The 27,525-nt window shown below is 34.1% G+C and overlaps 3 protein-coding genes across 6 annotated transcripts in view; 1 reads left to right on the top strand and 2 right to left on the bottom strand.

The window, feature by feature from the left end:
* Positions 1-4,966: 4,966 nt before the first annotated feature.
* Positions 4,967-6,899, bottom strand: LOC105110960 (7-deoxyloganetin glucosyltransferase-like). Its single transcript, XM_011006177.1, has 2 exons — positions 6,205-6,899; positions 4,967-5,988 (listed from the first exon to the last, which is right to left on the bottom strand). Exons 1-2 carry the CDS (start codon positions 6,704-6,706, stop codon positions 5,051-5,053), a joined length of 1,440 nt encoding a protein of 479 aa, XP_011004479.1. The 5' UTR covers positions 6,707-6,899; the 3' UTR covers positions 4,967-5,050.
* Positions 6,900-10,919: 4,020 nt separating this feature from the next.
* LOC105110958 (fanconi anemia group D2 protein) lies at positions 10,920-21,671 on the top strand. Its single transcript, XM_011006173.1, has 31 exons — positions 10,920-11,360; positions 11,520-11,973; positions 12,070-12,327; positions 12,413-12,625; positions 12,740-12,871; positions 12,958-13,087; positions 13,171-13,217; positions 13,301-13,402; positions 13,518-13,625; positions 13,863-14,005; positions 14,109-14,203; positions 14,297-14,375; positions 14,460-14,511; positions 14,589-14,669; positions 15,108-15,203; positions 15,310-15,413; positions 15,902-16,376; positions 16,956-16,991; positions 17,088-17,292; positions 17,367-17,500; positions 17,642-17,822; positions 17,905-18,134; positions 18,242-18,337; positions 18,639-18,728; positions 18,820-18,852; positions 18,941-19,075; positions 19,166-19,226; positions 19,307-19,362; positions 19,455-19,511; positions 19,596-19,716; positions 21,258-21,671. Exons 1-31 carry the CDS (start codon positions 10,984-10,986, stop codon positions 21,407-21,409), a joined length of 4,533 nt encoding a protein of 1,510 aa, XP_011004475.1. The 5' UTR covers positions 10,920-10,983; the 3' UTR covers positions 21,410-21,671.
* A 1,918-nt stretch (positions 21,672-23,589) lies between these two features.
* LOC105110956 (UPF0586 protein C9orf41 homolog) overlaps positions 23,590-27,525 on the bottom strand; it is an 8,687-nt gene continuing 4,751 nt past the window's right edge. For 2 of the 4 annotated variants that reach the window (XM_011006170.1, XM_011006172.1), the window contains exons 13-18: positions 25,465-25,538; positions 24,853-24,950; positions 24,706-24,765; positions 24,538-24,606; positions 24,371-24,424; positions 23,590-23,929 (exon numbers count right to left, since the gene is read on the bottom strand). In XM_011006170.1, coding sequence (XP_011004472.1) covers positions 23,867-23,929; positions 24,371-24,424; positions 24,538-24,606; positions 24,706-24,765; positions 24,853-24,950; positions 25,465-25,538 — 418 coding nt within the window. In that variant the 3' untranslated portion in view covers positions 23,590-23,866. Of the gene's footprint in view, positions 23,930-24,370; positions 24,425-24,537; positions 24,607-24,705; positions 24,766-24,852; positions 24,951-25,464; positions 25,539-25,652; positions 25,767-25,874; positions 25,942-26,025; positions 26,091-26,228; positions 26,309-26,401; positions 26,447-26,860; positions 26,933-27,120; positions 27,238-27,354; positions 27,481-27,525 lie in introns of all 4 variants that reach the window. The other 2 variants (XM_011006169.1, XM_011006171.1) reach the window with 2 other exon arrangements.

The following is a 27,525-nucleotide window of genomic DNA, read 5'->3' as shown; positions in this document are numbered from 1 at the left end:
CAAGCTAGACAGATAAGGTTTCTGTTCGTGATTGGATCTTCCAAAGGAACATGCATCTGATCAAGCTTTGACTTTCATTGAGGGAAAGAGAAGAACTACACGATGATAAAAGCAAAAAGTAGTAATTGGAAATGGAAAAGTCATTATGGCACGCAGACATTGAAAAAGTTATGGCCATAGGGTTTCCAATTTCTTCAGCAGTTCCAATAGCGAATGCCATGGAACCATCAGAAACAGTGCAGGTCACTGGGAGCGTCTGAGGATATGCATTATCGTTCACTTTTGCAAGAAGATCTCGCAAGGAAGTTGCAGTTCTTGTAATGATCCCTCTCTTTCCCCGTGATTTTTGCTTTGAATTTTTTTTGGGTTCAATTAGTGATGTGGTGAAATAAAAAAACTAGTGTTTTTCAAGTTTTAAGACTAAAGGAAAAAAAATCATGTTTTGATATATTCGGAAACTCTATAATTCTTAATAAAAATAACTTGCAAACTATTTAAATAGCACTAATCAAAACTAGGAAAGGAATAAAAAAAAACTAGAGAAATTAAAAAAAAAAACACTTAAAATAATACCTTTTAAGTTTAATTTGAACATGAAAACCACCTCATCAATTATATCTAGCTAATCTACTATATAACCAGGCTTTTACAATAAGTTTAGCAAATTTCATCCTATTTTAATCTTTGTATAAAAAATTATACACATTTCTGATAAAAAAAATTATTTGATATGCCTGGTCTTCTTTTTAATCTTAGATTTTTTGATAAATTTGTTTTTCTTTTACAAAAATATTTTTTTATTAAAAGCATTTTTTTAAAATAAAAAAATCTAAAAAGCAAGATTTTGTATTCAATTGAAGAGAACATTAATATGTGAAAATCTTGTAATAAATTATATTAAAAATTAAAAAAAAATAGAAATTTTATCTTTTTTTTTTTTTTTGCATACTATATTCATCCATAATAATTAACAAAATAATGGCTAATATTATAAAAATATTATAATCTCATTTGAAAACAAATGTAAAATTGAATGGTATTTAATGGAATAATTTTTTAAATATGATCTCAATTATTTTATTTAGAATATAGTTTAATTAAATCTTTTTAAAAAAACCAAAGAGTTGCATTAAAAAAAACTAGGTGTGGAGTCCTAAGGGTTGAGTTTAAGCATTTGATTTGATACAAAAAAGTCTGGACCAAGCCTACATACATGACCTTATTGCATTTTTTTTATTTTTTTTAATTAAATAGATAATATATTATCTAGTTTTAATAAACAAATGATATATTGTTTATTAATAAAGATTTTGACTAACAAAAATAGCTGAATTTGGTTTCTTAATTTTTAAACAATAAAAAATTATTTTCAACTATTTTTTTATTTGAAATTATCAAAAACATACCTTAAATACTTCAATAACTTCATTTATAAACTTAAAATACCTTGAAATTATCCCAACAACCAAGAATTAAAATGAGTAAAAATAATTCTTTAGCATTGATGATGTAGCCATGCTTATAGATACAAATAGTTTTAAATATTTAGGTGATGATTTAATATTATTAAATAAAAACCTGATCCAATTAAACTATAATAATAATGACATAACATATTCTTTAGACAACTGGAATAGAACTAAGTCGACCAAAAGATTTAAAACCACTAACATTAGTTACCCCTTAAAACTATGATAATAAAAAATCTAATCATTAAATCAAGTTTAAATTTTTACAAGTGATTCTATAAATGGTTTTCTTATTGCCATTATTACGATGTTGAATGGAGTATTAGATCTTTAAAAATCATGTTTTAAGTAATAATTATTTTTATTATTTTTTTCTCAGATTTTATGTTTTAATTCAATTTTTTTATTTATTCCCTTTATAATTTTGAATTCCTTGATGTTTACAAGTGGAGGTAGATTTTTCCTGGCGTGCTTAAAAATCTTGTAAATCTCTTAAAACAAAGAGCCATAATATACTTGAATTATCAGATAATAAATTCAGATTTCATATCTGCAACCCTCTTTCCTCGTGAAACCTTCTCTTAATTTTTTTCCTTGCAATTTCGTGATGTTTCTGTCCTAGTTGATCCTTTTCCAAATAAATGCTTGCCTAGATTCTCAAAATACATGGTTGATCTTGAACTAACTTGTCATTGACCTGATTGTCCTAACTGTTCATGGTGAGACTGTATCTCAAAGTTCATGTCTTGGATGAGTCAATTCAGGTCGGTCTAAAACAGTGCTGTTGTAGAAATTCTTTTAAAAAAATCCAAACTACGTTTCATACAAGTTTTGATTCAGTTAAGGGTGGATTTGTAAAGATGATTGTGTTTAATCCAATCATCCGGTTTGATATAAAACTCGATCTAGGTTCAAACTTGGTTCATAAGTCTAAGATTAACCGGTTAGGCTGGTCAAAATTCTAATTATATAAAAACTACGTGACAAATGTGATGCAACATTTAATTTAATTTAAGAGAGGGGAGTAAAGTTTATTTTTTCTTATTTCCTAACAGAATTTTAAAATCTATTCATGGTTACTTCGTGCTTTTAATACATAATAAGAAACTAATTGTTTGACAAGAGCACTTCATTAATCAAATTGTCCAAATTAATAGATGATGAAACATATGGAATAGTTGCCTCTTTCAGCAAATTTCCTCCATTCCATTGCCTTCTCCCTAATTTTCTTACCCATATCTGCCTCCATTATTTGCATGACAAGCTTCTCTACTTGATCCCTTTTGACATTAATATTATCAATCTCCATGCCACCTCCCCATTCTTTGCAAGTTTATCTACAGTTAATTTTTGGCCTGCAAAGAATGGCCAACTCGCCATCGGAACTCCTGCAGATAAGCTCTCAATAGCCGAACCCCGACCACTATGAATTAGAAATCCACCAACTGATGGATGGTTGAGCACTCCCTCTTGAGGACACCAGCTTGCAATAAATCAACGTGTTTGAATATCCACTTCAAATTCTGCAGGCAAAATTGCCGAATCGCCAATGACCAAATCGGCCTAATAATCCACGAGAATGAGTGATTGCTGTCTGCTTGTCCCATGGCAGACTCAACTAGTTGAATGAGTGATTGCTGTCTGCTTGTCCCATGGCAGACTCAACTAGTTGTTCTGTTGTCATCACTATTATGCTTCCAAAATTCACATACACTACTGATTTAGGTTCTTTGGTATCCAGCCATTGAAGACTCTCATTTTCATCTCTTCATAAACTGTATCCAATAGACTTCAACCCATCTTCATCAATTTGTTTGAGGAGTAACTACAAGGTGGCAATAGGAATCCAATTATTCGGAAATCCCTAGGATTATTCGTAAATTTAATTATTTTTTAATATCATGTACACAATAAAAACTATTTGGGAATTTTTAGAACCCTATTAGGCAGATTCAGAATTATTTAAAGATTTATTATATAAATATTTGATTTTTTTTGTTTTGAATAATTTTTAAAAAATTAAATTGTTACAAATCATAAATCATTTAATTATCAGGTTTCCAATAATAATTTATACACATGTCAGAAATCTTATAAAACTCTATTTAAAAAAGAAAAATTGTTATACTTGGAGTATTAGCTCTAATTTTATATTTATGTAGTTTTTTTATCTAACAAATAAAAACTTATAAAAATAAAATGTATAATTTACTATTTATAAAAAAATCTTAAAAATCATATAAATTAATAAAATATCAATTTTTTTCTTTAATAATATTCATATATTAATTTATAATAATTATATATATTAAATCAATCAAATCCTTACTTGATTTTTTTAAATCTAAAAATATAATATATATATTAATTATATTTTAAATTTTAAAATATATTTTAATTAAATCATATTTAATTAACTCAGTCCAACCATACATCCTAAGAAAGCTCTATTATGTCGATTGTCGAGTTTTCAAAGCATCAAACGGTGCATGATTTGGAGCTTCCAACAAAGAGTCATGCCCATTTCTCTGACAAGTGCGCAGGCTGATGAAAGGAAACAGCAGAATCGAAAATCCTACCACCGTATTCTTGCAAGGCTGCCCCTCTTTGTCAACAAACATTCAATGCAGGATTGACAATCTTATTTCCAACTCACTTATGCCATGAGGGTTTTTAGTTAACAAAAACAGCAACATAGGCGAACTAGAGGGAGGTGCCCATGAATAGTGACAGATTTTGTGTTAAAGACTCTGTTCTTGATTTTCTTTGTTGTTGTTTTCCTAGCTTGAAGAAAAAGTATGTCTAGGTGTAGATTTCTTGTTTTGTTGATATCCTTGCTTGGAGGGATTGCTCCAAGTATAAATAGTTTTGGTATCAGCAACGTATAGATTGAGAATTTGTTGAAGCTAAAATCGAAGTGAGTTCATCTCTTTGGTGGATTCCATTGAGTGAACTGTCCTAAATTCTAATCTCTTGGTGGTGAGACTGTATCATTGAGATTTGCGAGTTTAATCCTTGTTCTTCCTCCTTAGAGTGGTGATTTTCTATATCTCTAAAGGGTTAACATCATCCATCCTACATTTTCCATCTTTCACGTTTCCATTCCCATCATCCACCCTGACTATAATTTCCACTGAAATTCCAGCCCTCTCGTCTGGTATCATGGTCGATTTCTTTGCATCTTTTCATCTTCCACTGGCATTAGGAAGTCCAATGAAGAGGAGATTTTAGCTATCAAGAGAACTTTGATGTGTCTGTAGCTCTTCCTCTTATGCTATTCCTCGGGATATCAAACAAGCAGTAAATAGACCATGAAGATTGCAGAGAGAGTTTGAAGCTATTTTTTTTCCCTTAGATAGGAATTATCTTATAGATTGCTTAAGTAATCGCTAAATACAGTCGAGTCTGTTGCGATTACCCCATTTGGATTGTTTCAATACATGGTCTAGACATGCAAACGGATCCTGCAAACACACACCTTACACAATCAACACAACTAGCACAAGCCTTGATTTTGTTCTTTTCGCCAACAAACAATCATAAAATGTAATTACAAAAGTATTTTTCAAAAAGATCGTGAGTTAAGAAGTAGTTTTGGATTGTAATATTTCATTTATGAACTTGTCTAAATTAATGGATGATGAACCATGAGGGGCAGCAGCCTCTTCAGCCAGCTTCTTCCACTCCATGGCTTTTCCCCTCATTTTCTCACCCTTCTCTCCTTCCATTAACTCTCTTACACGCTTCTCCACTTCATCCCTTTTGACTTTGTTACCAATCTCCATGCCAACTCCCCATTCACTGCCAGCATAGCTACAGTTTATTGCCTGATCAGCAAAAAAAGGCCAACAAATCATGGGCACCCCAGCACACAAGCTTTCAACAGTTGAATTCCAACCACTGTGAGTTAGAAATCCTCCAATTGATGGATGGTTTAGTACTTCCTCTTGTGGGCACCAACTAGCTATGAAACCACGTTTTTGAGTTTCCACTGCAAACTCAGCTGGCAAAATTGCCGAGTCACCGATAACCAAATCTGGCCTTATAATCCACAAGAATGAGATCTTGCTATCAGCTAACCCCATGGCAAACTCAACCAGTTGTTCAGCTGTCATCACTGTTATGCTTCCGAAATTCACATAGACCACTGATTGGAGCTCTTTGGTGTCTAACCATTGGAGGCATTCACTCTCTTCCTTCCATAGATTGTAACCAATAGACTTCAAACCATCATCTTGAATTTGATTGAGAAGTAACTGAAATGGACCGATGGAATAAACACGAGGAAATATAGTGGAAAGGCCATCCAAAACATCTAGCTCCAATGCATCGAAAGTATGAAAAGCAATTGCCTGAGCTCTAACAGAAGTCTCAGCAACTCCAATTACAAAGTTTAATGAAAGGTCGTTTTCACATGTTGTTCGAATAAATGGAAAATCTTTGAGTTGGATGGCTTTCATACCAGGAATCGCTTCTATAATTGTGTTTTCAAGATAACCATTTGTTAGATAACTCTCATCTGTAAAAACACAGCTCATCAAAGTTAGTTTCTAGCACACAAAACTATCCACCATGGGAGGGTGGACAGAGCCAAACATCCGTGTACAAAAGCCTCATCACCTTAGGCTTAGAACACAAGAAATACTCTAAAGCTCTTATAAACAAACTGAAAAGGATTGTGGAATTGTACACTGTAACACTAGAGACCTCATAAAAAATCCTTTAATAAAAGTACCTTTAAGTGGAACGAAGCCCTTCTCCTTGAGTCCATAAAGTTGTTTGTATCCCATATATCCACATGCGGACATGGTGACGAACATCACAACTGGGAGTCCAGCTTCTTCAGCAGCTGTGATGGTGAACGGCATGAAAGCATCAGAAACTATGCAAGTCACCGGAGGATTCACAAGTTTTGCAAGAAGTTCCTTAAACGGAGCTAACATATTATTTTGAACAGAAACTGTAATAGAATCTATTTCTTGCGTGGCATCAATATCTGAAGAAGGGATGCCATCAGGGATGGTTTCAAAACAAAAGTGGGGCAAGCCGTCAAGGGCATTAGGGCCTCTTGATTTCAAGAAACGTTTGTGGTTAAACTCTGTGTTGACAAATGTTATGTGAAAACCTTTGAAGTGCAGAAGTTTTGCCAATTTAAGCATGGTTTTTATATGGCTTTGTAGTGGACACGGGATCAAAACTATATGAGGCAAGTAATTAGCTTCTTGCTTGGATCCCATCCTCCACTACTTTCTCTATGCCCGCTTTCTCTCTGTCTCTCTCTCTCTCTCTCTTGGCAATGGACTCTGCGTGCTTGCTTGTTGCCTGCTGTAGCAAGTCATGCTTTCCTACCGCACTTGTTAATTAACACCTGATATCCCTGAAATGTTGACTATAATGATAACTAATTGATTTAAGAAGAGCTTAATGGTTGGAAAAAGAGAAGGAGAAGGTAGCTGGGGGCGTTATGGGAAAGTGACAACCCATTTTAGTAGCTGAAATATTAAGTTGCGTATATGCTTGTTTGGTACCCTATAGTTTTTTTAAAAAAAAAAAAAAAATACTAAAAATATTAATTTAATATTCTAAAATAAAAAGACTCTCAAACAGTTAATTATTCATTTTCATATATTTTTATTTAAATTTATTTAAAAATGTGGTTGTGGTTATTTTTTAAATATTTTTTATTTAAAAATTTATTAAAATAATTTTTTTTATTTTTTAAAAATATTTTTAATATTAACATATCAAAACAATCTAAAAATATTAATTTAAAATAAATAAATAAATTTTTTTTAATTTTTTTAAAAATATTTTTAAAATATAAAAATAAGCTCAACAAAAACAATTAAACTTACCATTAAAAAAAATCAAGTGGCTATAATTAAAAACTGTTCAGCATCTATCATGATCTAAGCAAGGCATTGACGGTATTAAAATACGTGATTCTGTAAGATTTTTCGTTCATGCGAATGAGGTTAAAAAATATCAATAGCTTTGTGACCGTTCATTCTCCCCTGGGTACATATATAAAAAAAAAAATTAGGAGATAGACTTAATAATTAAGAAAGAAAGTTTGTTACGTTTCTTGACTTCCTAATTTCAAATCTTAGTAGAGAAATACTACCACCACCATCTTCATCATCATCAATAATAATAATATATTATTATTATTATTTGTCATCTTTTATTATTTATGAGGCTGTTAATATTTGACGGCAGCTAACTTGTGAGTGGCATTTAGGTCCTTCAGTGCTTAAATAATGAAACAAAACGGTGCATTTTCAAGAAACTTTGACAGAAAATACAAATAATAGATATATCTCTATAAAGATCCAATCGAGAAGTGTTTGAGATTCTAGGACCAATTGAAAAGGCATTCTAATTCTAGGATGAAACTGAGAATTGGATAATATGTTAAATAAATCATGGTTTTTTTACATTACGTTTCAAACTTTATTTTTTAAATTAAAATAACTTATTTTTTATTTAAAGAAATTTTTTTTAAAATAACTTATTTTTTATTTAAAGAAATTTATTTTTTTATTTTTATTTTACATGCTAAAATCAATAAGAAAAATAAAATATTAGCCCTATTTGATTGGTAGGAAAAACAAACGTCAATCAAGTCAGTAATAATTATGTCAGGTGAGGTTGTCATGAGTTGGGTTACAACATGTTTGACAGGTGGATTATGCGAAATTTAATTTCAAACAAATACAAGAGGGCTTTTCTTTTTCTTTTTCTTTTTCTGCGAGAATGAACGAGGTTGTTTAATTTTGTTTTTATTGTTTTCTAACAATTAAATTGCTGTTTAGGAGTGTAGTTTGACAATATTTTTATAAATGTTTATTTTTTTAATATTTTTATATCATTTTAAATAGTTGATTTTAAAAATAAAAAAAACATTATTTTATTATATTTTTAAATAAAAAATATTATTAAAAACAATCCATACAATACTCTCCATCATACATTGAATCTAGTTATCGTATCATTGCAACAATCATGAAAAAAAAAATAATATCAAATGCTATATTATATTAGTACATAAATTATCATTTCATCGCATCATTTGATTTTTTTTCAGCACCCTCTACCTTCTCCAACGGCGCATGATTGCTGGTTATTAATAGATTGGGTTTTTTCTCTTTTTCTTTTTTATATTGGGTGTTGGCAATGTAAAAAATTATTTTACATATTTAATTTTATTTTTCTTTGATCTAGTCTTTTTTTTATTAATCACAATTATTCTACTTGCATTGATTATTTATAATTAGATTTTTTTTATTTTATCCCTATTGGTTTAATTTTGTTAATTTTTTTTTAAAATTAATTTTTATTATTTTAATTACTGTTTTTTAGTTTTGAATCATTTTCTTGATTGAATTGTTTTTGTTCAATTCAATCCCAAAGCATTTATTTTTATTTTTATATCAAATTTGGTCTTAATTCTTTTAATTTTTAGTTTTAAATTTAATTTTTTTTTCAATTTCATTCCTTAACATCTGATTTCATTTAATTTTTCCTAAACATTTAATTTGATTTGATTTTTATGTTTAATTTGATTTTGATTCTTTTAGTTGCTAATATTTTATTTATTTAAATAATAAGTTTAGTAAATACAATCGAATAAAATATCTTATTTTTGTAATTTTTTCTTTGTTATTATTGATGATTTTTTATTTTGTTGGTTTTAGTTACTAATATTTTTAAATACCCAGGATTAGAATTCATAAAAAAATTTAGGATTGAAATTCAATTCCTTCTTTTAACTAAACAGTCTGGCGGTATTCTTAATATTTTTTTTTTGTATAGCAAGATTAAATCTAAGTATGCGTATCTTCCCTTGTATTTCCAACATGCAAGTGTATGCTCGTTAGTATATCTTGTATTGACTGGTATTTTTCTGTGATGTAGTTTTTGAAAATGACTGCTCACCTGTAGAAATGGCTAGACATGCGCGTGCATCAAAAAAGCGCGCGTGCATCTATCCCAGGGATGGAGCCATACCCTGTCCATCAATGCATTTAATTTGATGTAGATAGAGATTCTTGTACGATGGCCAAACAGCCGTTACGATTTTTGTCGTGGACTATACAATGTCGTACCTTTCATTAAATATAAGATGTGACATCAAATTTATTAAGAGAATATGATTAAGGTACGGATTGAAAGTGCGGTAACACATTTTTCCAGTTTTTTTATTTTTTTAAATTAATTAATATATTTAAATTATTTTGATATGTGATGTAAAAAATATAAAAAATTATTTTAATATATTTTAAATACCAAAATATTATGAAAAACAATATCATATTCAAGTAGACAACATGAATCTGTGGCTATGTGAACGAAAAGTTATTTACGCATGATTGAAGTGTCGATTTCTTATGTGATTTATTGGTTGTATATATAAAGATAAAAATAATTTTTTTATGAGAAATATCATTGTAGAGACAATTAAAAAAATAAAAAGATAAAGACATATTCTCTAAAACTAAATAATAAGAAACAATAAAACAACAAGAAATTTCAATATTCTAAAAATAATTGGAATTAATTAAAAAATAGATTGTATTAACTGAAACTCATTAAATAACAACACAAAATCACGAGGTTTTTTAATAATAACCAGAGGCGTTTTTATTTTACAAAATTTTTTATTGAAAATAATTATTTTCTTAAAAAATAAGTAACTTTCTAAAGTGGATGGCGATTTTTATTGGACAAGTCACTAAAAAGTTTCCCTCTCAATTTTCTTTTTTATTTTTCAAATTAAATTAAAAGAAATCACCCAATTTATTTATTTATTTTTAATAGTTTGAACGGTTCATATGAATTTATATGATCTGATGGTGTCTTTTTTTAATATAAAACCTTGAGCATTTTTCCAAAAGGTTGATCAGAGACCGTAAGTGGTTACCTTGCCTTGTAGTCAAAGTTCTTGTTCCCAGGAAGATGGAGATGGAAAAAAAAGAAGTAAAATATGCAATGAATTTGGATATAGAGATAGATAGGATATCCCTTTACCTGTAAACATTGCACCATGGTGTAAAATATTTTTTAAAAATATTTTTTTAATTAAAAATATAGTAAAATAATATATTTTTTAATATTTATATATTAAAACTATATGGAAAAATCTATAAACATCAATTTAATTCTTTTTAAATAAAAAACTTAAAACTTTTTTTTTAAAGCAAAGCTATCCCGATGTCAAACTTCCCATTATCACTTAAAAATGGGCCGGACCAATTATTATCAAGCCCAATTAAACCAAACAGTGTGTGTCTATATATATATATATTAAAAAAAAAGAAAGTGTTATGGAAACTACTTCCTTTTATCACTTAACATGGGCCGGACCTAACCTCATTAAGACCAATTAAACCAACCAGCCTTTGAATAATTTCGAGCGGTTTCTTCCTTAACAATTTGGCGCCACTTTGTTTTGCACATCCAAATTCCCTTCTCTCTCCCTAAACCACCAAACGTCTTCTCGTCCGCCACCAAAATGGTTTTCCTCCACCAACAAAACTCCTCCCGGAAACGACCTTCCACCTTTATTCCTCCATTTCCACAACCGAAAATCCCCAAATCCTCCACTACCACCACCGAAAAACCACCACAATCTCAAAACGAAGCCGTCGAGGACAATCAAGTATCATCATCCTCATCGTCATCATCCGTTGATAAATTGGTGTCGATTCTAGCTGATGCTGGCTGTACTTTGATCAATCCTTCAGGTCCACCTTGCCTTCCTTCTGATCATCATAAGTTCCGGAACCATCTCAACCGTCTATTTTCTTCTTCCGATACCGCCCCTGCTCTCCGCTCCGATTTCCTTTCCGGATTCTCCTCTTACATTAATCTTCAACAGAACTTCCGCAGGTCAGTTTCGTTCACTCACAAATTCTGCTTTATTTCACGATTTAAATAAAAAGCTCCCTGGAATGTTCCTGTGCGATTGCGTGGGCCCCACCGTGGTGCCCTTAATTACGTCATTAACATTTAATTAAGTTTTAATTATTATTAATGTTAATTAATCAGGGTTCTTGCATTTTCGAAACGAGATGGTTTTGGCGCCAAGAGAAGTGAGAGCTTAGTAAGGCAGCTCTTGCTAGTTCCAGCAATTCAGCTAGAACTCCAGATCATGCTCCTCGAGAAACTTCCGGAATATTTCGACACGAATTCCGTAGATTCTAGAACAACACTGTCGCTCGAAGATGATGTAGCCAGGGTGATAATTGATCAATTCCGGTGGCTTGATTTTGTTGTTGATCCTAATACATTCACGGATAAGTTATTGCAAGTTGTTTCAATCTGTCCTTTACATTTGAAGAAAGAGATTATCGGTTCTTTGCCGGAGATCATCGGTGATCAAAGTAGTAATAATGCTGTCGTTGATTCGTTAGACCAAATGCTACAGGAGGATTCTGAGATCATTGTGCCGGTGCTTGATGCGTTTTCGAATCTTAATCTGGATGAAATGTTGCAAGAACAGGTGCATTGTTATGTTTTTGGGAAATAGAGGCTTGGGATTGAGCATTTTATGTTTTTGTTTGATTTGTTTTGATAGTGATAATTTCTTGTTTTGAAGGTTATTTCGACAGCTTTATCATGTATTAGGACAATAGATGGGGAGCATATTCCGAATTTGCTTAGTTTTTTATTGCTTTCGGCTACACCTCAAAATGTTCGAAGAATAATATCGCAGATTCGTCAGCAGCTAAAATTTGTGGGAATGTCGAATAGTTCTCGTTCAAGTCAGCAGCGGAAACTTAAAGGGAAGTCACTTGTGGATAATACGGAGGCGTCTATTCTTGATGCTTTGAGATCAAGTCTTTTATTTAAGAATGTAAGTTTCCTTTGCAGTATTGCCAATGTAAGCATATGTGTATGCTATTTGTCTATATGACCTTGTTCCATTTGCTGCTGTTTAGATGCTGTGTCAGGAGGTTTTGAAAGAATTGAGTAGTGTTGAGAAACCTCAGGATCACAAGGTCATAGACATATGGCTTCTTATATTGATATACATGAATGGCAAGTCCATGCAAAAGAGTGTTGAGAAGATTCTCAAGAAGAAAATTGTTGAAAGTTGTATTCGGGAAGATATGATTGACCAGTGTATTTGTGGCAACAAAGAACTGGTTCAGGTATAAGCTGCCGTCATTTTGAATGAAGAAGCATTTCACATTAACAAGCTAGGATCAGAATTAAGGAATGGTTTTGGAATTCCTTTTGATTTCTGTCTTATGTTTATTGACTAGGATTATTTTCCGTGGTTTCTTTCATTGTCTGAGCACTTATTGGCATGTAAAGAACAAAAAGCAAGGGATTTTGGCATTCACATTTATATTTGCTTGTTTGGAGAGTTTGGTGATACTTATTTTCGACAAGAGGTCAGTAGGCTGCTGAAATATTTCTTGCCAGTGATTTAGTAATTGAAAAGCATACCGTGGGAAGTCTTATTCCAGCTTTTTTGCAGGTTCTTGGGGCACTTGTGACTCATGTTGGATCTGGTGTTAGTTTCGAAGTAAACTCTTCTCTAAACACCTTGGCTTTGCTGGCCTCCAAGTATCCGCAGGAGTTGATTCCACTTTCTGCTCATATAAATGGTATTTATCCACTCTTGTGTCACATGAATATATGCTGTTACTAGATGCTGATTTCTCTTGATGTGTTTAATGTTCTGCCTTAGGTATACTGGATTACTTGGAAGGATTTTGCATGGAACATCTACACAAGGTCTGTAGATTTTTTCTTTTCTTGGCATTATAAGTTGAAATGCTGATAGTTTGTGCCAGTTTCACTAGCTTTCTGTGGTGCAGGTTTATGAAGTTTTCAGCAAGCTGGCTTTGGCAGCTCGATCTAGGACATATTGTTCTGGATCTTCAATTGCAGATGAACTGTTGATGATAATCCGAAAGCAGGTATTTTCCATACCTTTTTCATTTATCCTTCTCTTTCCGTCCCCTTTTAGCTGCTTACAAATTTCCTCTAGTCTTTATCCATGTTCTCTTGGTTGTCATGACTCATATTGGATAGGTCAGCCATCCAGATATGAAGTACAAAAAGATGGGCCTAATCGGGACTCTGAAAGTAGTCTCTTGTCTTGGAGACATAAATAATGCTACCGGGGCGTCTCCTTCTCAGGTAGGATTCACTGTTTCCTCCACTGCAAGATTATGGCTGCTTATTTATTTGCTGCTGATGTTTTTTCCAACTGTAAATAATGCTCCATGTTTGCTCCCCTGCTATTGAATTTGCAATGCTTTCCTATGTTACAAAGGAAATTAATCTTTTTTTTTACTATGTTTAATTTCTCATGTTTTAATGAAGATTTTTTATTCCAGAATGCCTATTCACCGTTATTGAATGTTACTTGCACAGAAATCTAACTGTGAGGAGGCTTTGGAACTCTTGAGAACATCTCTGGATTCTTGCAAGCAGTTGTGCTTACCATTGGTTCTCTTTTATGATGAACTGACTACAATAATGCTTCATAAGAAACTTCAGCCAGAAATTGTAGAATGGTCAGTGACTACAACCACATAATTCTGGAAACTAAGCTTGTCAGTCATTTAAAACAGTATCAAATGCCTGATTATATTGGAGAAAATTGTATGTATTTCGTAGGGTTGGCAAACATGCTGGAGAGTTTGAGTCTAAGTTTCTATCTGATCTCCAAGGTGGACAATTGCCAGGCGAGGACTCATATTGTGGTTTAGAAGGTGAATTAGCATTGCAATCTCTTTCTTGATTTCTCATATTTTTTCCCTTGAAGTTAATGGGAAATCAGGACATGTATAACTTTCCTTTTACAGGGGAACTGTGGATGAACCTGGATGGTGACATATCTCCTATTTGTTTGAGCATTTTGTCATTGTCGTCCTCTTCCTTGCAGTAATGTTCTGGCCGTCCTTGCCCTTTTATTTAGTACTTGTTTAAATGTTTGTGCCTGTTGGCTTACAAGCTTGTTCTGCCCAGGTCTACGTCTTCATTGCAAGTCCTTCCTGCTAACTTCCTCTTACTATCCACTGTAAGTTCTTGGACTTTAGGCATTAGAACTAAAAGTTTAGAAGGAAGCACATGGATGTTTTCTTTTTGGTCTTTCAGGTTGAGAGATTGACAAATCAGGGATCTCTTGGTGGAATTGATGCACTACTTGGCTGCCCTTTGCACCTTCCCTCCTCTAAGGTGAGGCCAGGGAGATGCTTTTACTAACATCATCGAGAAGCAATTCTTTCTTCATATGTATGGATTTTGGTTATTTTAGCATCCAAGCGTTGTTTTAAGTACAAGCAGAATTTTTTGCCTTTGCTCATGTTTCAAGGAGGGCAAGGAAGTTAAAAAAAAACTAGAATATTATGTCAAGCAGGAAAAAGCATGGTTTCATTGAACAGGTTTTGAAGTGCTTTGCTTCGAAAGTGGTATCTAGCAAATCTTTGTAGCTCATTGTGTCCAGAGCAAGCAGTACACATAGTGCTCCTGACGCTTGATACTTTGGAACTTCTGATGACCTTTGCCACTGTGTCACCTACTTTGTGATTTCCTTCAGCTTTGTACATTTACATAGTTTGGCAATGCTGTTGGTCTTGACCGATTTGCTGATACCTGTATCTTGTGCAATGTCAGTACTTTTCTGAAGCAGGCTGGCAATCATTGACAGATAAGCAGAAACAGATTGTATGCCTTTCTCTTTATTATGCGGCAAACTGGATAAGGGAACTGGTAATATTTTTTTAGTTTGATATTGTCATCTTCTGGGCTGAGCCAGTTTTTTTTTGAATAATTTTCTAAATGTTCTGTTCTGTAATGTATACAATTTTGCTTGTAGCTCAATGCCTTTTGCACACAAGTTACTGGAAGATTTGAATGCACCAGTCAGACTACAAAAATGGATATAATTGTCAAGCTATTGAAGCGACTCAGGAACTTAGTGTAAACTCTAGTGCTCTCAATTACTTGATTATTCATATGCCATTTTTAATCACATCTTTTTACATTAAAGCCTTGGTGTAATTCTCTGTACAGTTCCACAATAGCACCCTAGGTGGATTGGCCTTTTTAATGCTGTTCTGTGAACAGTAATAAGAACGACGTAATAAAGGCACACTGTAAAGTGACAGATGAAAGCCTAGAAAAGGGATAGCTCTTACTTGATCAATAATTTGGTTGACTATGATTTCTATAGTTAGTCATGCAAGCAATCCTAGGCATTCCATACACTTAGAGGTAAAAAACTGGAATCTTTACATCATTTGTTACAACTGCATTTTCTTATTACACCAATGACTGTCCCACTTACTAGTCGAAGTGTATTTGATTCATGCCAGGAGGTATGCAATTTTCTATTGTAGTTTTTTATCAGTTTCATTCTGAAAGCATTATGTTAACTTTGCACTGATGAGAATAATATTGAAATGCAGATTTCTGGAAACTTTACTAAACAACTGCATCAAATGCCATCCCCTGTCTCTGCCAGAGCTCCATCTTCAAGTTGATAATTCTGGAACTTTACTTTTAAACAAAGCTAACAATAGGGTACATTTAGAAAAAAACGGCGAACATAAGAAAACACAAGACAACAATTGTCCAAAGAAGAGAAGACATAAAAAGACATCAAAAGAATCAAGTTCGGATCCAAATGGTAAACACCAGCAGCCAACAATATTGGATGTGTTAAGGAAAGCAGGAGCTGTAACAAGCCAAGATGTCTCAAATGAGGATTCTACTAGTCAATCTTCAAAGGGCCAAACATTTATTCCTGCAGATCAAGATTCCTGTAATTCAACTGGGCTAATAAGTTTAGAAGTTTCTGCAGTTGCCAAGGCTCTAGAAGCACAACGATTTAAATTCAGGCAGCTCCATGTCCAATGTTACTCCCTTTTGATGTTTTCAAATGTGAGTACACAATAATGCTGCTGAAAATCATGATTCTCATTTCATTTAGTTTTTACATGCTGCTTGCTGTGGGATTTCCATTTCATATGTAGGCTATCAACTGCAGGATCTTGTGGAATGGTATTTTTCTCAACGTTTTATTCAGTTTGTCTGTTCTGAAATTGCATTTTGTACTTGGAAGGAATGTAAAGGAGAATGGTTTTATTTCAACTTATTTAAGCACTTGTATGCAAGAATGTTACTAAATTAGATATTACATATGATATCAAACATCTATCTGTTTCATGAGATGGATGGTCTTCTGCATGTGTTATCCTTTCTTCAATTTTCTCTCTCTCTAGAGTTTCTAGACTAATATTACTGTGTTAGAGTGTTATGCTGGTATTCGCTCACAGTCCCACACTCTGATTCCCATTCCATCTTGTTCCTTGGAAGGGTGTTCATTCACGAGGCATGATAATTTCTATCCGAAGTCAGCATCTTGGTTTCTAATCTAGTCTCATGCTGTTGTTTAATACATGTGTAGTATATTTAAACAAGCACTGTTGGAACTCATTTAATGTGTCTTTTCTTATGCAGAATCAAAAGTCCTGTTGCCATGATCCTGCAGTTGAGGTACAAATCTAATTGTACAGAGATTGTGGTAATTTGTTTTTTTCAATAGGTTATTAATGTCATTAAACATGCTCAATGATTTATTTCCTGTGCTAGTTACCCCTCTATCTATACCTTTTGCGTGATCTTCACAGCAAGCTGGATTACTTTATGCCTCCGCGAAAACAATTCTTGGCCACATGCTTGAGTGCTCCTGCAGGTTTTACTAGAATGACCTTGCAAGAGTTCTTGAGCAATGTTAGGCCGCTCTTTCCAAATCTGAGAAGGCGTTTTGATAATGCCATTTTTGTTCTTAAAGAAGGTTAGTTTATGCTGCTTAATTTGGTTGGATAAATGGTACTGTGTTCTTGTTATCTAAGAGCATGTTCTTTGCAGGTGATGGAACTTGCGAAGATCACTGGAATGTTCACTCTGCTTCTGCTGGAAATCCAGAAGTAGCCAGTATTGTGTTTTCAAAATCTGTAGTTTCGACTTTGGTATTTAAAGAAGTACTTCATAGTTTTAGTAAGGTATTTTTTTTTTTTACTCTTGCTCTCTCTCAGACCAGTCACCAATACATAATTGATTCTTTTTTTCTTTTGAAAATAACGCAAGCAACCTTTCTGAGTTTCTATTGTTCAAACTCGTTTCTGCCCTTTTCCTATTTGCAGATGCTAAACCTTATTGACGTTCAAATGCACAAATCAGTTCTATCAGATCTTCTTGAAGCCTTTCAACCAAGAGAAATATCCGAGAATGTGTTTTCTGGCCTACCGTGCAGCCCTTCACCTGGGACAATAGAATATTTGTATCTTGGAGCTTCATCATTTATTGAAGATGCATTAGATATGGGTATAGATTCTATCTTGTTTTGAAGCGGTGTATAATGTGGTCAAGAGTTATCCTTTGTAATTATAATTACTTCTCCTTGCAGCATGTTCATTTTCCTTTATGCTGGCCTCAGAATCTCTTAGTACCCTAGAATCAGTTGTAACCTCTGTCCAGACTGTACTGGATAAATCGGAGACTAATGGTAAAGGTATACACTCACCATCTATTCACAGGATCCTTCCAAACTTGCGCAGCAGACTTGGAACTTCTGCCCAGAAGCTTTTAAGTCACAACTGGGATAGTGAAAATCTTGAGAATGGTTGGAAGAACAAAGTATGACCATCTATCTCATGCAATTTGGCTCTTTGTTTCAGTAGTCTTTAATAGTTAATGTAACAAGTAATATGCTTAGATGACGCTTAATGTTCTGATGTTGTCAGGGGGAAATTGTACAAAAGATTTTGCAGATTTACCTGGAGAATAGTGAATCTAAATCTGATTTGTTGGATAAGCTTGCCTGCTCTATTTTGCCTACGGTATGTGAATATATTCTATACTTATCTTCTGCTAACTCATTATCTTTGCATCTGACCATCCTAGTACAATGTCCTTCTAGATAGTAAAATTGTTATCCCTCTAACTTGGAGTTGAAAGTGTGATTTTAAGAGTTCTTTTAAGAGTTCACCGTTTGGAATTTGGAACCTGAATTTGAAACAGTTAGGATAAAACACTGACTAGCTTGAAACATGGATGGAATGTCCAACTTTGCATTGCACCAGACAACATGATTTTGCTGCTTTCCAAGTTATCTGTAAATGGAATTCACTTTCTTACTAGGTTTCTTCATCCGGAACAACAGTAGAAGATGATCATGATGGTTTCCCAACTCTATGCAATGCAACATTTGTTGTGTGGTGCCGGGTGCTGGTATGGTTTCCAATGGTAGCAGTATTGTAGATTTCATCTAATGTTTCTGTTGTTAATTGGAAATGTTTACATAAGGTGGTTTTATGTGCAGCATGAAGGGAACATCGCTATTATTAACAAATTGGTGAGTTTTAAATACATAAGATTGAAATAGAGAAAAATTCACCTGGAATTAGATTTTAGCTTCTTATTCTTTCCTGTCTTGTGATTAGGTTAAGGAAATTGCTCTCCTTATGAAACCCAGAGCTGCTGTTCAGATTGAAGCTGTTGAAAAGCATTTGATCAAAATACAGAAATCTGTGAAAGTTGTCGTATCACTAGTTAACTTGTGCAGAACTCATGACAAGGTAGGAAAGCAGAAACGGGGAGGGCCTTTGCTAATATTTAGGTTCTAATGTGAAGTGGGAAATGGCTGACATGCTAAATTAATGGGGCAGGTGACTGTGCGTGCCATGTCTGTCAAGTATGGTGGGAAGTTTGTGGACTCCTTCCTAAAAGGTATATCTGTGACGCTTTCTTTTTGCAGTAGAATCTGAGATGTAGTTGCTTGGAGTACTGAATTTTAAACCTTCAAACAGTTTTTGATTTCTTACAGGCTCACTTTCAAACACACAATGAACTCATAATCCAATTGGTAAGATCAGGTCCACTGAACAACTTCAAAGGTGGGTGATTACTATAAAAATCTTAGATTGGTGCTAAGCTCCTCCTTTGTGCTTCCTTTAGGTAACAGAGCTTCAAAAGGCCACAAGAACAATACAGACTCTATGTTCTGAAGCAAAGGTCAGTTTGCCATGTTCATATCTATTTTTGAGTCAATAATCTTGCAACATAAGATCAGTCTGAATTTTGTTGCTCTTTGTGAAGGGCTCGAAACAAACAGCTATCACTAGCAAAATTCCTGCTACAAAGCGTTCAATGGAACGGTTTTTGTTCCGCGTCAAGGCTCTTCTTCACTTGACATCAAGTGGATGCACTTTTTGGATGGGTATGGAAGTTTTATAATTGTTTAATTTATATACCCTTATAGCATTTTCCAGAATTCAGTAACATCTGCAATAAACATCAACTAAGCTGTCAGAATCCCATCTAAAGCTCTTTCCTAGTTAACTATATACACAACTTTAATTGGGCAATTGGAAGTTATTTGGCTAATTCGGTCTTGTAACTAAAATGTCAATCAAAAGTTTTAAAATTTAACCACCCTGGAACTTGGATATCGTTTTAACTTTCCCCTTGGAATGGTTTATCTTGTTTTAATTAATTGAGCAGTTCAAGCAGCAGTATGTACCCCGAGCTTCTATTGGAATTACTTGGTCAATTCTTAGAATGAGGGTCAGGGGCCGGGGCAGTTTGATTTCCCTTAGTTAAGGTTGGAAATTTGAGACTTTGTGTTAGGGAGCTGCCTGTGTTCAGGGAGATGCATGAGCCTACAGCATGAGAGCTTACACACAGGGATAGTCACCACCTCCAACCCAAAAGTCTGCTTGAGTTAGGGGTGATGCATGGCCTTTGTGTCCGTGTTGGGCATGCAAGCACTAGGGCTTACACGTTAGGATGAACAACACCTCCAACCCAAGAGTCTATTCGAGCATAGGCAGCTCTATAAAATATTGGTATCATAACCAAAGATTTTGCTTTTCAATGACTTTGTTTGCTTCCACTGGAGGTGGAGTTGTGTTTAATGGGTTGGGCTTGCATGTAAAAAGAATGGAGTTGTGTTCAATGGGTTGGGCTTGCATGTAAGAAGAAGATTTGTTGGGTGCACCTTGTCAAATAATCATTTCAACCAAATAAGTTAAACTGTTAGATGTGATTCTAAAATATGATTTATATAATTTTCCAACACACTTTCTCAAATGAAAGCTTTTTGAATTTGAAACTTATGCAGACTCATACTATTTTATATTTAATTTTTATTAAATAGAATGAGAATTGAGAGATTCGAACTTGTGATTGTTTGATCAATCTAATAGCTTAAGTTATTATTTATATAATTTTTCAACACACATGTAAATAGTAATTATCTCGTATTAAAAAGGAACGGGAAAAGAAACATATACAAAATGAGCCCTTGACCTGGTAAGAAACATATACAAAATGAGCCCTTGACCTTATGTGTAAAAAGAAACACTACCGTCTAGGTGTTTAGTTTAGAGGTGGTGTCCATCCTTATGTGTAAACTCCCGTGTACTAAGACACAAACACAACTCCCTAACACATTGCATCAATTTGAAAACAACTATTTGATTTGAAATTGATGAATGGTCACTTTATTTACAAATTGACATCATAGATGAATTGGAGTGCTCATATTTTATGAAAAGTTTCATAATTTGAAACGAGTGGTCGGATGAAGCTTTTAGACAACCATTGGAGAGCATGAATTTGTGTTGTAAGCCTTTACATGGCTTCTTATAAATGACATTCCGGCTGTTATACACAGAATTTTATTGGTGATATTTCTTTAGTTGGCAAAAATATAACTATAGCTGAACTAACTTATATACTATCCTTGTGTTATGATAGGAAATTTGAAACATAAAGATTTGACGGGTCAGGTTGTAAGTTCACAGGCCTATGCAGATGATCAGAACAATAATGTTGATGAAGATCTGGTAGAAGCTGTTGAGGAGGACCACCCAGTTAGTGTTGCTAGTGAGGATAGAGAAACAGAATAAGTGCCTTTTCTATCCAAGGGTTAAGTGGTTAAGACTGGAGCCAATATCAAGTATTTTTCTGCAAAAAATCTCAGAGTTCAAGACATGATGTGGTTTGCACATCCCAGCAAAATATGGACGAAAAGGAAAAGGAGGTAAGATTTAAGAACACAAACTCCTAATCCATTGTAAATGTGTTATAAATTGAAGATTCCAGTAAGTCATACCATCAATCTGTGATAAATTTATTTTTCATTTGATATAATTTGAGTATCTTCTACCAGTTTCAGCTGCATTGATTACATGATTTCAATTCAATAAATCTATTACTAGATAATACTGCTATAATCATATAGCTAATCTTCGGAGTATAGATAAAAAATTATTGACTCTAGAAATATATGATTTTTAAATTATATTTACTTTATGCAAATACCAATATCTTATGTTACAATAGGGTGGAGTTACATAAATAGATTTATAAAAGAAAGAAGGTGGTTCATTAATCTGGATATTAATAATACATTTATTGCCCCATATCCTAAAGTTTAAGAAAGTCACTCCTTGATTGTGCCATTCGAATTTTGGTAGAGAACAGAACTGATCACAAGCCTGGGCCGGAACATTTTCACCTAAGCCTGATCCTATATTCTGACCTGTCTAAGACCCATGCTTTAAGCTCGGACGCAGACCTGTCCAGGCCCTAGAATCCTTGGGTCATACCTTAGGCCTCTTTGGCAAATAATTTAAGAGAACAGATCACCGTGGATCACTAAAAATGTTCAAAATTTCGTTGAAATATGAGAATATTGATTAAATCCAAAAAGTGTCTTCTAGGTAGATGCTCCGGCCTCACGGATTCAATATCATCTTGGTCGTTTTTTAAGGACCCCAACCCATAGTTATTAATCTCGGAAAAAATTGTGATTTGAAGCCTCATTTGGGTCATCTTTCAAGTTAATAAAAAAAAAAAGTAATATGATAAAGTTTAGTTGAGCTCATTATATTTTTAATGATCTGATTAACAATTAAAGATTATTTGAAGTTAATTTTAATAATTTAAAAAAAAAATGAAATGACACTTTTTTTAATTAAAATAATTGATCTAGTGATCTAGGTTTTTTCCTTGAACATTCTTCGAGTCGAGAGGGGTCTAAAAGCCGTATCCTAACCTATAATTTTAGTTGTTACATTTGGTTAGGAAATGAGATTGAATGGGATGAGATGAACGAGATGAGGCAATGTTGGCTCTTTTATAGAAGGGCGGACAAAATTAAAGCTATGAGTGATGATAGAAACACTTTTTTTGTTGGTCGAAGTAAAGATACCCTATTTTGTCATGTCCAGTCTGATATATCAAATGCTACTTACAAATTAAAAAATCACTCGACGGGAATATATGGTGATGAAAATAAAAATAAAAATAAAAATAAAAATAAAAATTTGAAGAAATTACCTGCCACAGATATCACCGTTTAATGGAGTCACGTTCAGATTACACTCTTTGGAAAGCTCCAACATGGTATTTTCCCTGGAGTTATCGGTGTAGAAATATGCTTCCTTGTAACTCTTGCACCCCAATGGCTTCTCATCTGGTTTAGAAGCCAGGTTCATGATCATCTTAGCTCCATTACAGCTTGATATTGATGGCTTTGGATCAATGCCTCACAAGTAATGGTAGCACTCTCTAAGAACCATAGCAACACGGTCACATTCAAATACATCTGGTCTGAGTCCTTGGGCTGGAACCATGGTTCATTGTGCTACTTCTAGACCAAGAAAGATAAAGGCGGCATAGACGATTGCCTGGTGGAGTACTTGCTTATGCTTGGTGAGATACGCTTGGAGGTCGGAGAATATATACATAGTTGGCACATGGAAGATGATATCATGGTTGTTATTTTGTTAAAGGTAACTATTTGTTAACAACGCAAGGTGTCAGCTACAACACCAGAAGGTGTCCTTTGCGAGGAGGCCTTCTTCAATCCCTAGTAAAGCACAGTCGATGCTGAACCGTATGCCTAGAACATTCGATTCATTGCCTATGGTCGAATTTCTTTCTAACATCCAGTTTAACCCAGGGGTTTCAATGTCTTTGAAGGAACTGCCTTTGTCTCATCTGCCAAACACAAGTACAAGTAAGGTCTTCTTGTCTTGTCCAGTCCCATGGTCCAAGTATTTGTAAGCTTGTAAACCTGTAATTCTCTAATCAAGCGTGACAATGGTGATTAATCTCTTAACACTGTACCAGAATTTGAGGACACAAACCAGGAAACTTGGCACCATAAAGAAATAAACGTGTCTATCAGACAACAATTCGATGCATAGATAAATTAATTGTAAACCCTGTATTATTTTCTAGAAATACAATAGAACTACTGATTTCGGTTATGCAGCTTTTACGAGGGAGCAATATTGCAGACTGCATAATATATAGGCAGGTAATCATTATGCAAAATGCGTCTCTATGGCTCCTTTTCATGTAGAATGCTTCTCCACCGATTTCTTTCTCATTGTCCAGAATGCTGCGAAGTATCGATTCTGAGAAAAAGATGATATCAATATGTTCACAAATACCAGGCCAGCACGAGCTGAAAGTAAATTCTACGACTACAAAAATCAGACTTGATTAGCAAAAGGGATTTCAGTGGCTGTCATTGGGCTAAGAAAGATAAGATGAATAGCATGCTTGGGACTGCTGAACATTGGACACAGGTATGGACATTGGTTATTCATACTTGTTAGCCACAACTGCAAGCCTCTCGAGTCTTTAATTCAACATTTTTAAACTCCATCTTAGCCCTTAATAACTTGCAATTGACACTGGTCGTTCTATAAATACTGCAAGGTTAATATTTCGAGGGAGAGATATACAGGATTAGCTGCTCATTCCCCACCCCCTTATTTCTCCTTTTAAATTAACAAAGCAAGAGAAGAAAACATATAATTAGGGAATTCCCAACATCAGTCTGAGAAGCTTACTTGCATCATTGCTCGAGGATTTGAAGTGTAAGTCGTCTCAATTGTTGATTCCTTCTGCAGCCCATGAATAAAACAGTATGATTTTAAATTACAAAGAGATATAGCCAGCAAAGAAAAGCATTCACTCATGCAAGATAACCAAAAATATTTGGAGTTGAGATTATTACCTCAACTTCAAACCCATAATTTAGCGCAACTCTTTTTACATCTTCCAAACTCAGTTCAATGGACATCTCCTAAAGGAAAAGGAATAAATACAATGAGAAGAAACCAACATCAAATCAGCACCTAATACACTTCGTTACAAATGTATATTGGAGAAAAATGAAGCTTACATCTTCTTGTCCGTACATATCGGCAAAATGATATAGTAGTGGTCCCAGATTTATCCAAACCTGTCATCGCCAAACTGAGTGAGCTAATTCCAAGGTGAAGCTAAAGGAAAAGGTACAAAGTGATTCAAACAGCTTCAAGGAACTCACTCCCCCATCTTTCAAAATCCTTGATATGATTTCAATATATTCAACAATATTGTGTGCCGTATCAATAAAAAAACAAGTGACAACTGCATCCCAAACTCCTGCATGTAATACAAGTACTCTCAATAAGAATTCACTTCAATGCAATAATGTTGCAGGAATAATATGTGTCTATGATCACAGTTATTAAACCCAGCAACCTGCTCCTTAGCCCAGTTGGGAGGGAAAAAAAAACCCTACCTAAAGTTGACAGGGTTGACTAAGTGGGTCAACCTGATCAAAACTTGTTTTGACCCTTTTTTTTTAAAAAAAAGATCAAAACAATGTCATTTTAGCTTAAAAATTTAAATTATGTCGTTTTGATTGACCCAAGTTAACCTGACCAACCCATAGACTCGAGCCTTGGGCTGGGTCATGGGCCGAGCCAAACCGGGGTTAATAACTTTGCCTATGATACCATCTCTAGTTTTCTGCAAAATAAATCAATATTGCATAAATAAAAGTTTCCTTAGCAGGGAACAAAATATATTAAATTATTATCTTCCCACTTCAGTGGCCTAAAGTTCCAACTATTAGTTGTAGCATGAAACATTAAAAGGAAATAAATTCTCCTACCTACTTGACTTGGATCACTATACACTTCAACAAAGTCACCGCCACACATGGAGAAACCTTCAGTAATCCCTGCACTGCTTGTCATGAAAGTCAATAAGGATTTAAAACTAAAACAGCAAATGGTAACTGTTAAAAAATTTTCCGTAAAGATTTTGAAGGTGAAACAACATGAAGTGCAGCCTGAATACCTTGCTGGATGAATATCTGGTATTGAAACAGGACGGAGTTGGTCACTATCTGAAAGTGAATTGCAATTGCTATGGATCCAAGGATATATAGTCCACTCTCCTGCAGTCCCGGTCCTAATACAATAAGAAAGAGAGAAAGTGAATCTTTTGCAGATTACCTTGCATCACTGTCAGGATGATAGATATAATAAGATTAGCAAGAAATTGTTAAAAAGTTCTTACTGGTTAAGAATAAAACTTGAGCATATCATCATGTAGTATGAAAATTCATTTCCCTGGCTAACAAAACCTTCATTATCATATGATAAGTGTTAGGCTCAACCTAAAGTTGCCAAGGTAGAATTTGTAAGAACTTCGCATCTTTAATACATACCCAGACATGAAATCTCCAAGGCCAGACGTCCAAGACCAGCACCAGGAACTAAACAAGTAGGAGGACTGTACAATGAAATTTATGGTTTATAGTAGAAAAAACATTATTCCCACAAGAGAGTATACATCATTCTCTATTTCACAGTCGCCAAGCATGAAATTGCATTCCCAAAATGAAAAACACAATACAAGGAAATTATGTACCTCTTGTTGGAACGATCAGGGAATAAAGAATTGAGCTCTTCGAGAATAGGCTTGTAGCACTGATCACGTTCTCTCTGTCCCTGCATCAGTGTAGGAATGAGGGAACATGTAAGCCTTGGCTCAAAAATCATAGATGACGAGTTAGAAACAGTAAAGCAATGAAGCATCATTACCTCTGCTGCCCAGTCTCTTACTATGTTCCTTATTATACAACGGACCTATGAAATGACCGAAAAATGGCAGCATTAATTTATAACCATAAAGTTTCCACAAACAACACATCAAAGGCATCTTGTTTGTGCGAGATGCAATTTTCTTTCTTCATATTTCCCATCCATTATATGCTAAAGACATGAAAAATGCATCAGTTTTTGCTCATCATTATCAATCAAGAATCCATCTTGATTCCCCCAAACAATAATTTCCAATGTTGAAATGTTCTGACCCAAATTTGCAGATTCATCAAACCAGTATAGGGTAAGAAACAGTGACCTTGGGCAGCCATGTCAATTACATGTGACCTCATTAAAATTTGAATCAAGATAGAAAATTTCATTGATTTCTCACACATTTTACCAAATAGAAGTAGCAAAGCTCATAAAGCGTGCTTCTACAACAAGATAGCCAAATACCTTATCAACATCAACCATCGGAACACGCAACTGAAGTGATGGATCCAGCCAATCATGATGTGATGACGGGACCTGAATGTACATTGTAATGTGCAAGAAAGTAAATTTTGGCACATGGCACGAGAAAAAAAAAAAAGATGACTTAAAGAGAAATTCTGTGCAAGAAATCCATTCCTAATTCTAGCAGCAAGCAGAAAGTAATTATAAACAAAGGAGGAAAGAAACTTGGTGATAAAATTACACAAACTAAACACCATTACATTTCCATTGGAATCAGAAACATGATTTCTACAGCATTCAGATGTCATTTTGTAATTTTCCCGCCCTTGCAGACAGCTCCCAGTATCAGACCCAAGACAACCTTCAGTGTGCACCTCCTGTTGTTATCTACAGAAGTCAAACTTCTGAATGAAAAGACATAAAATTGGAATCAACCAAAATTTGCACTTTAGACAGTCATTATGCAAAACATCACATGGCCATCTAGCAGAGACCTCATTGGCAGTCAAACAATCTGCTGGTTTGCTCATCATATTGCTTGGTTCTCCACAACAAGCTTCATCAGGTTTGGAACAACAAGTTCCACTAGCTGCGGCAGACTCATGAGAGCAAACATTCATGTCATTGGTAGGCTGTTCAAAGTGCGTGCAACCACAATCGTCGAC

This window comes from Populus euphratica, unplaced genomic scaffold (assembly GCF_000495115.2).
Source record: "Populus euphratica unplaced genomic scaffold, PopEup_1.0 scaffold270.1, whole genome shotgun sequence".
Classification (NCBI taxonomy): Eukaryota; Viridiplantae; Streptophyta; class Magnoliopsida; order Malpighiales; family Salicaceae; genus Populus; species Populus euphratica.
The sequence above is the reverse complement of the archived record's forward strand: the minus strand, read 5'-3'. Positions and strand labels throughout refer to the sequence as shown.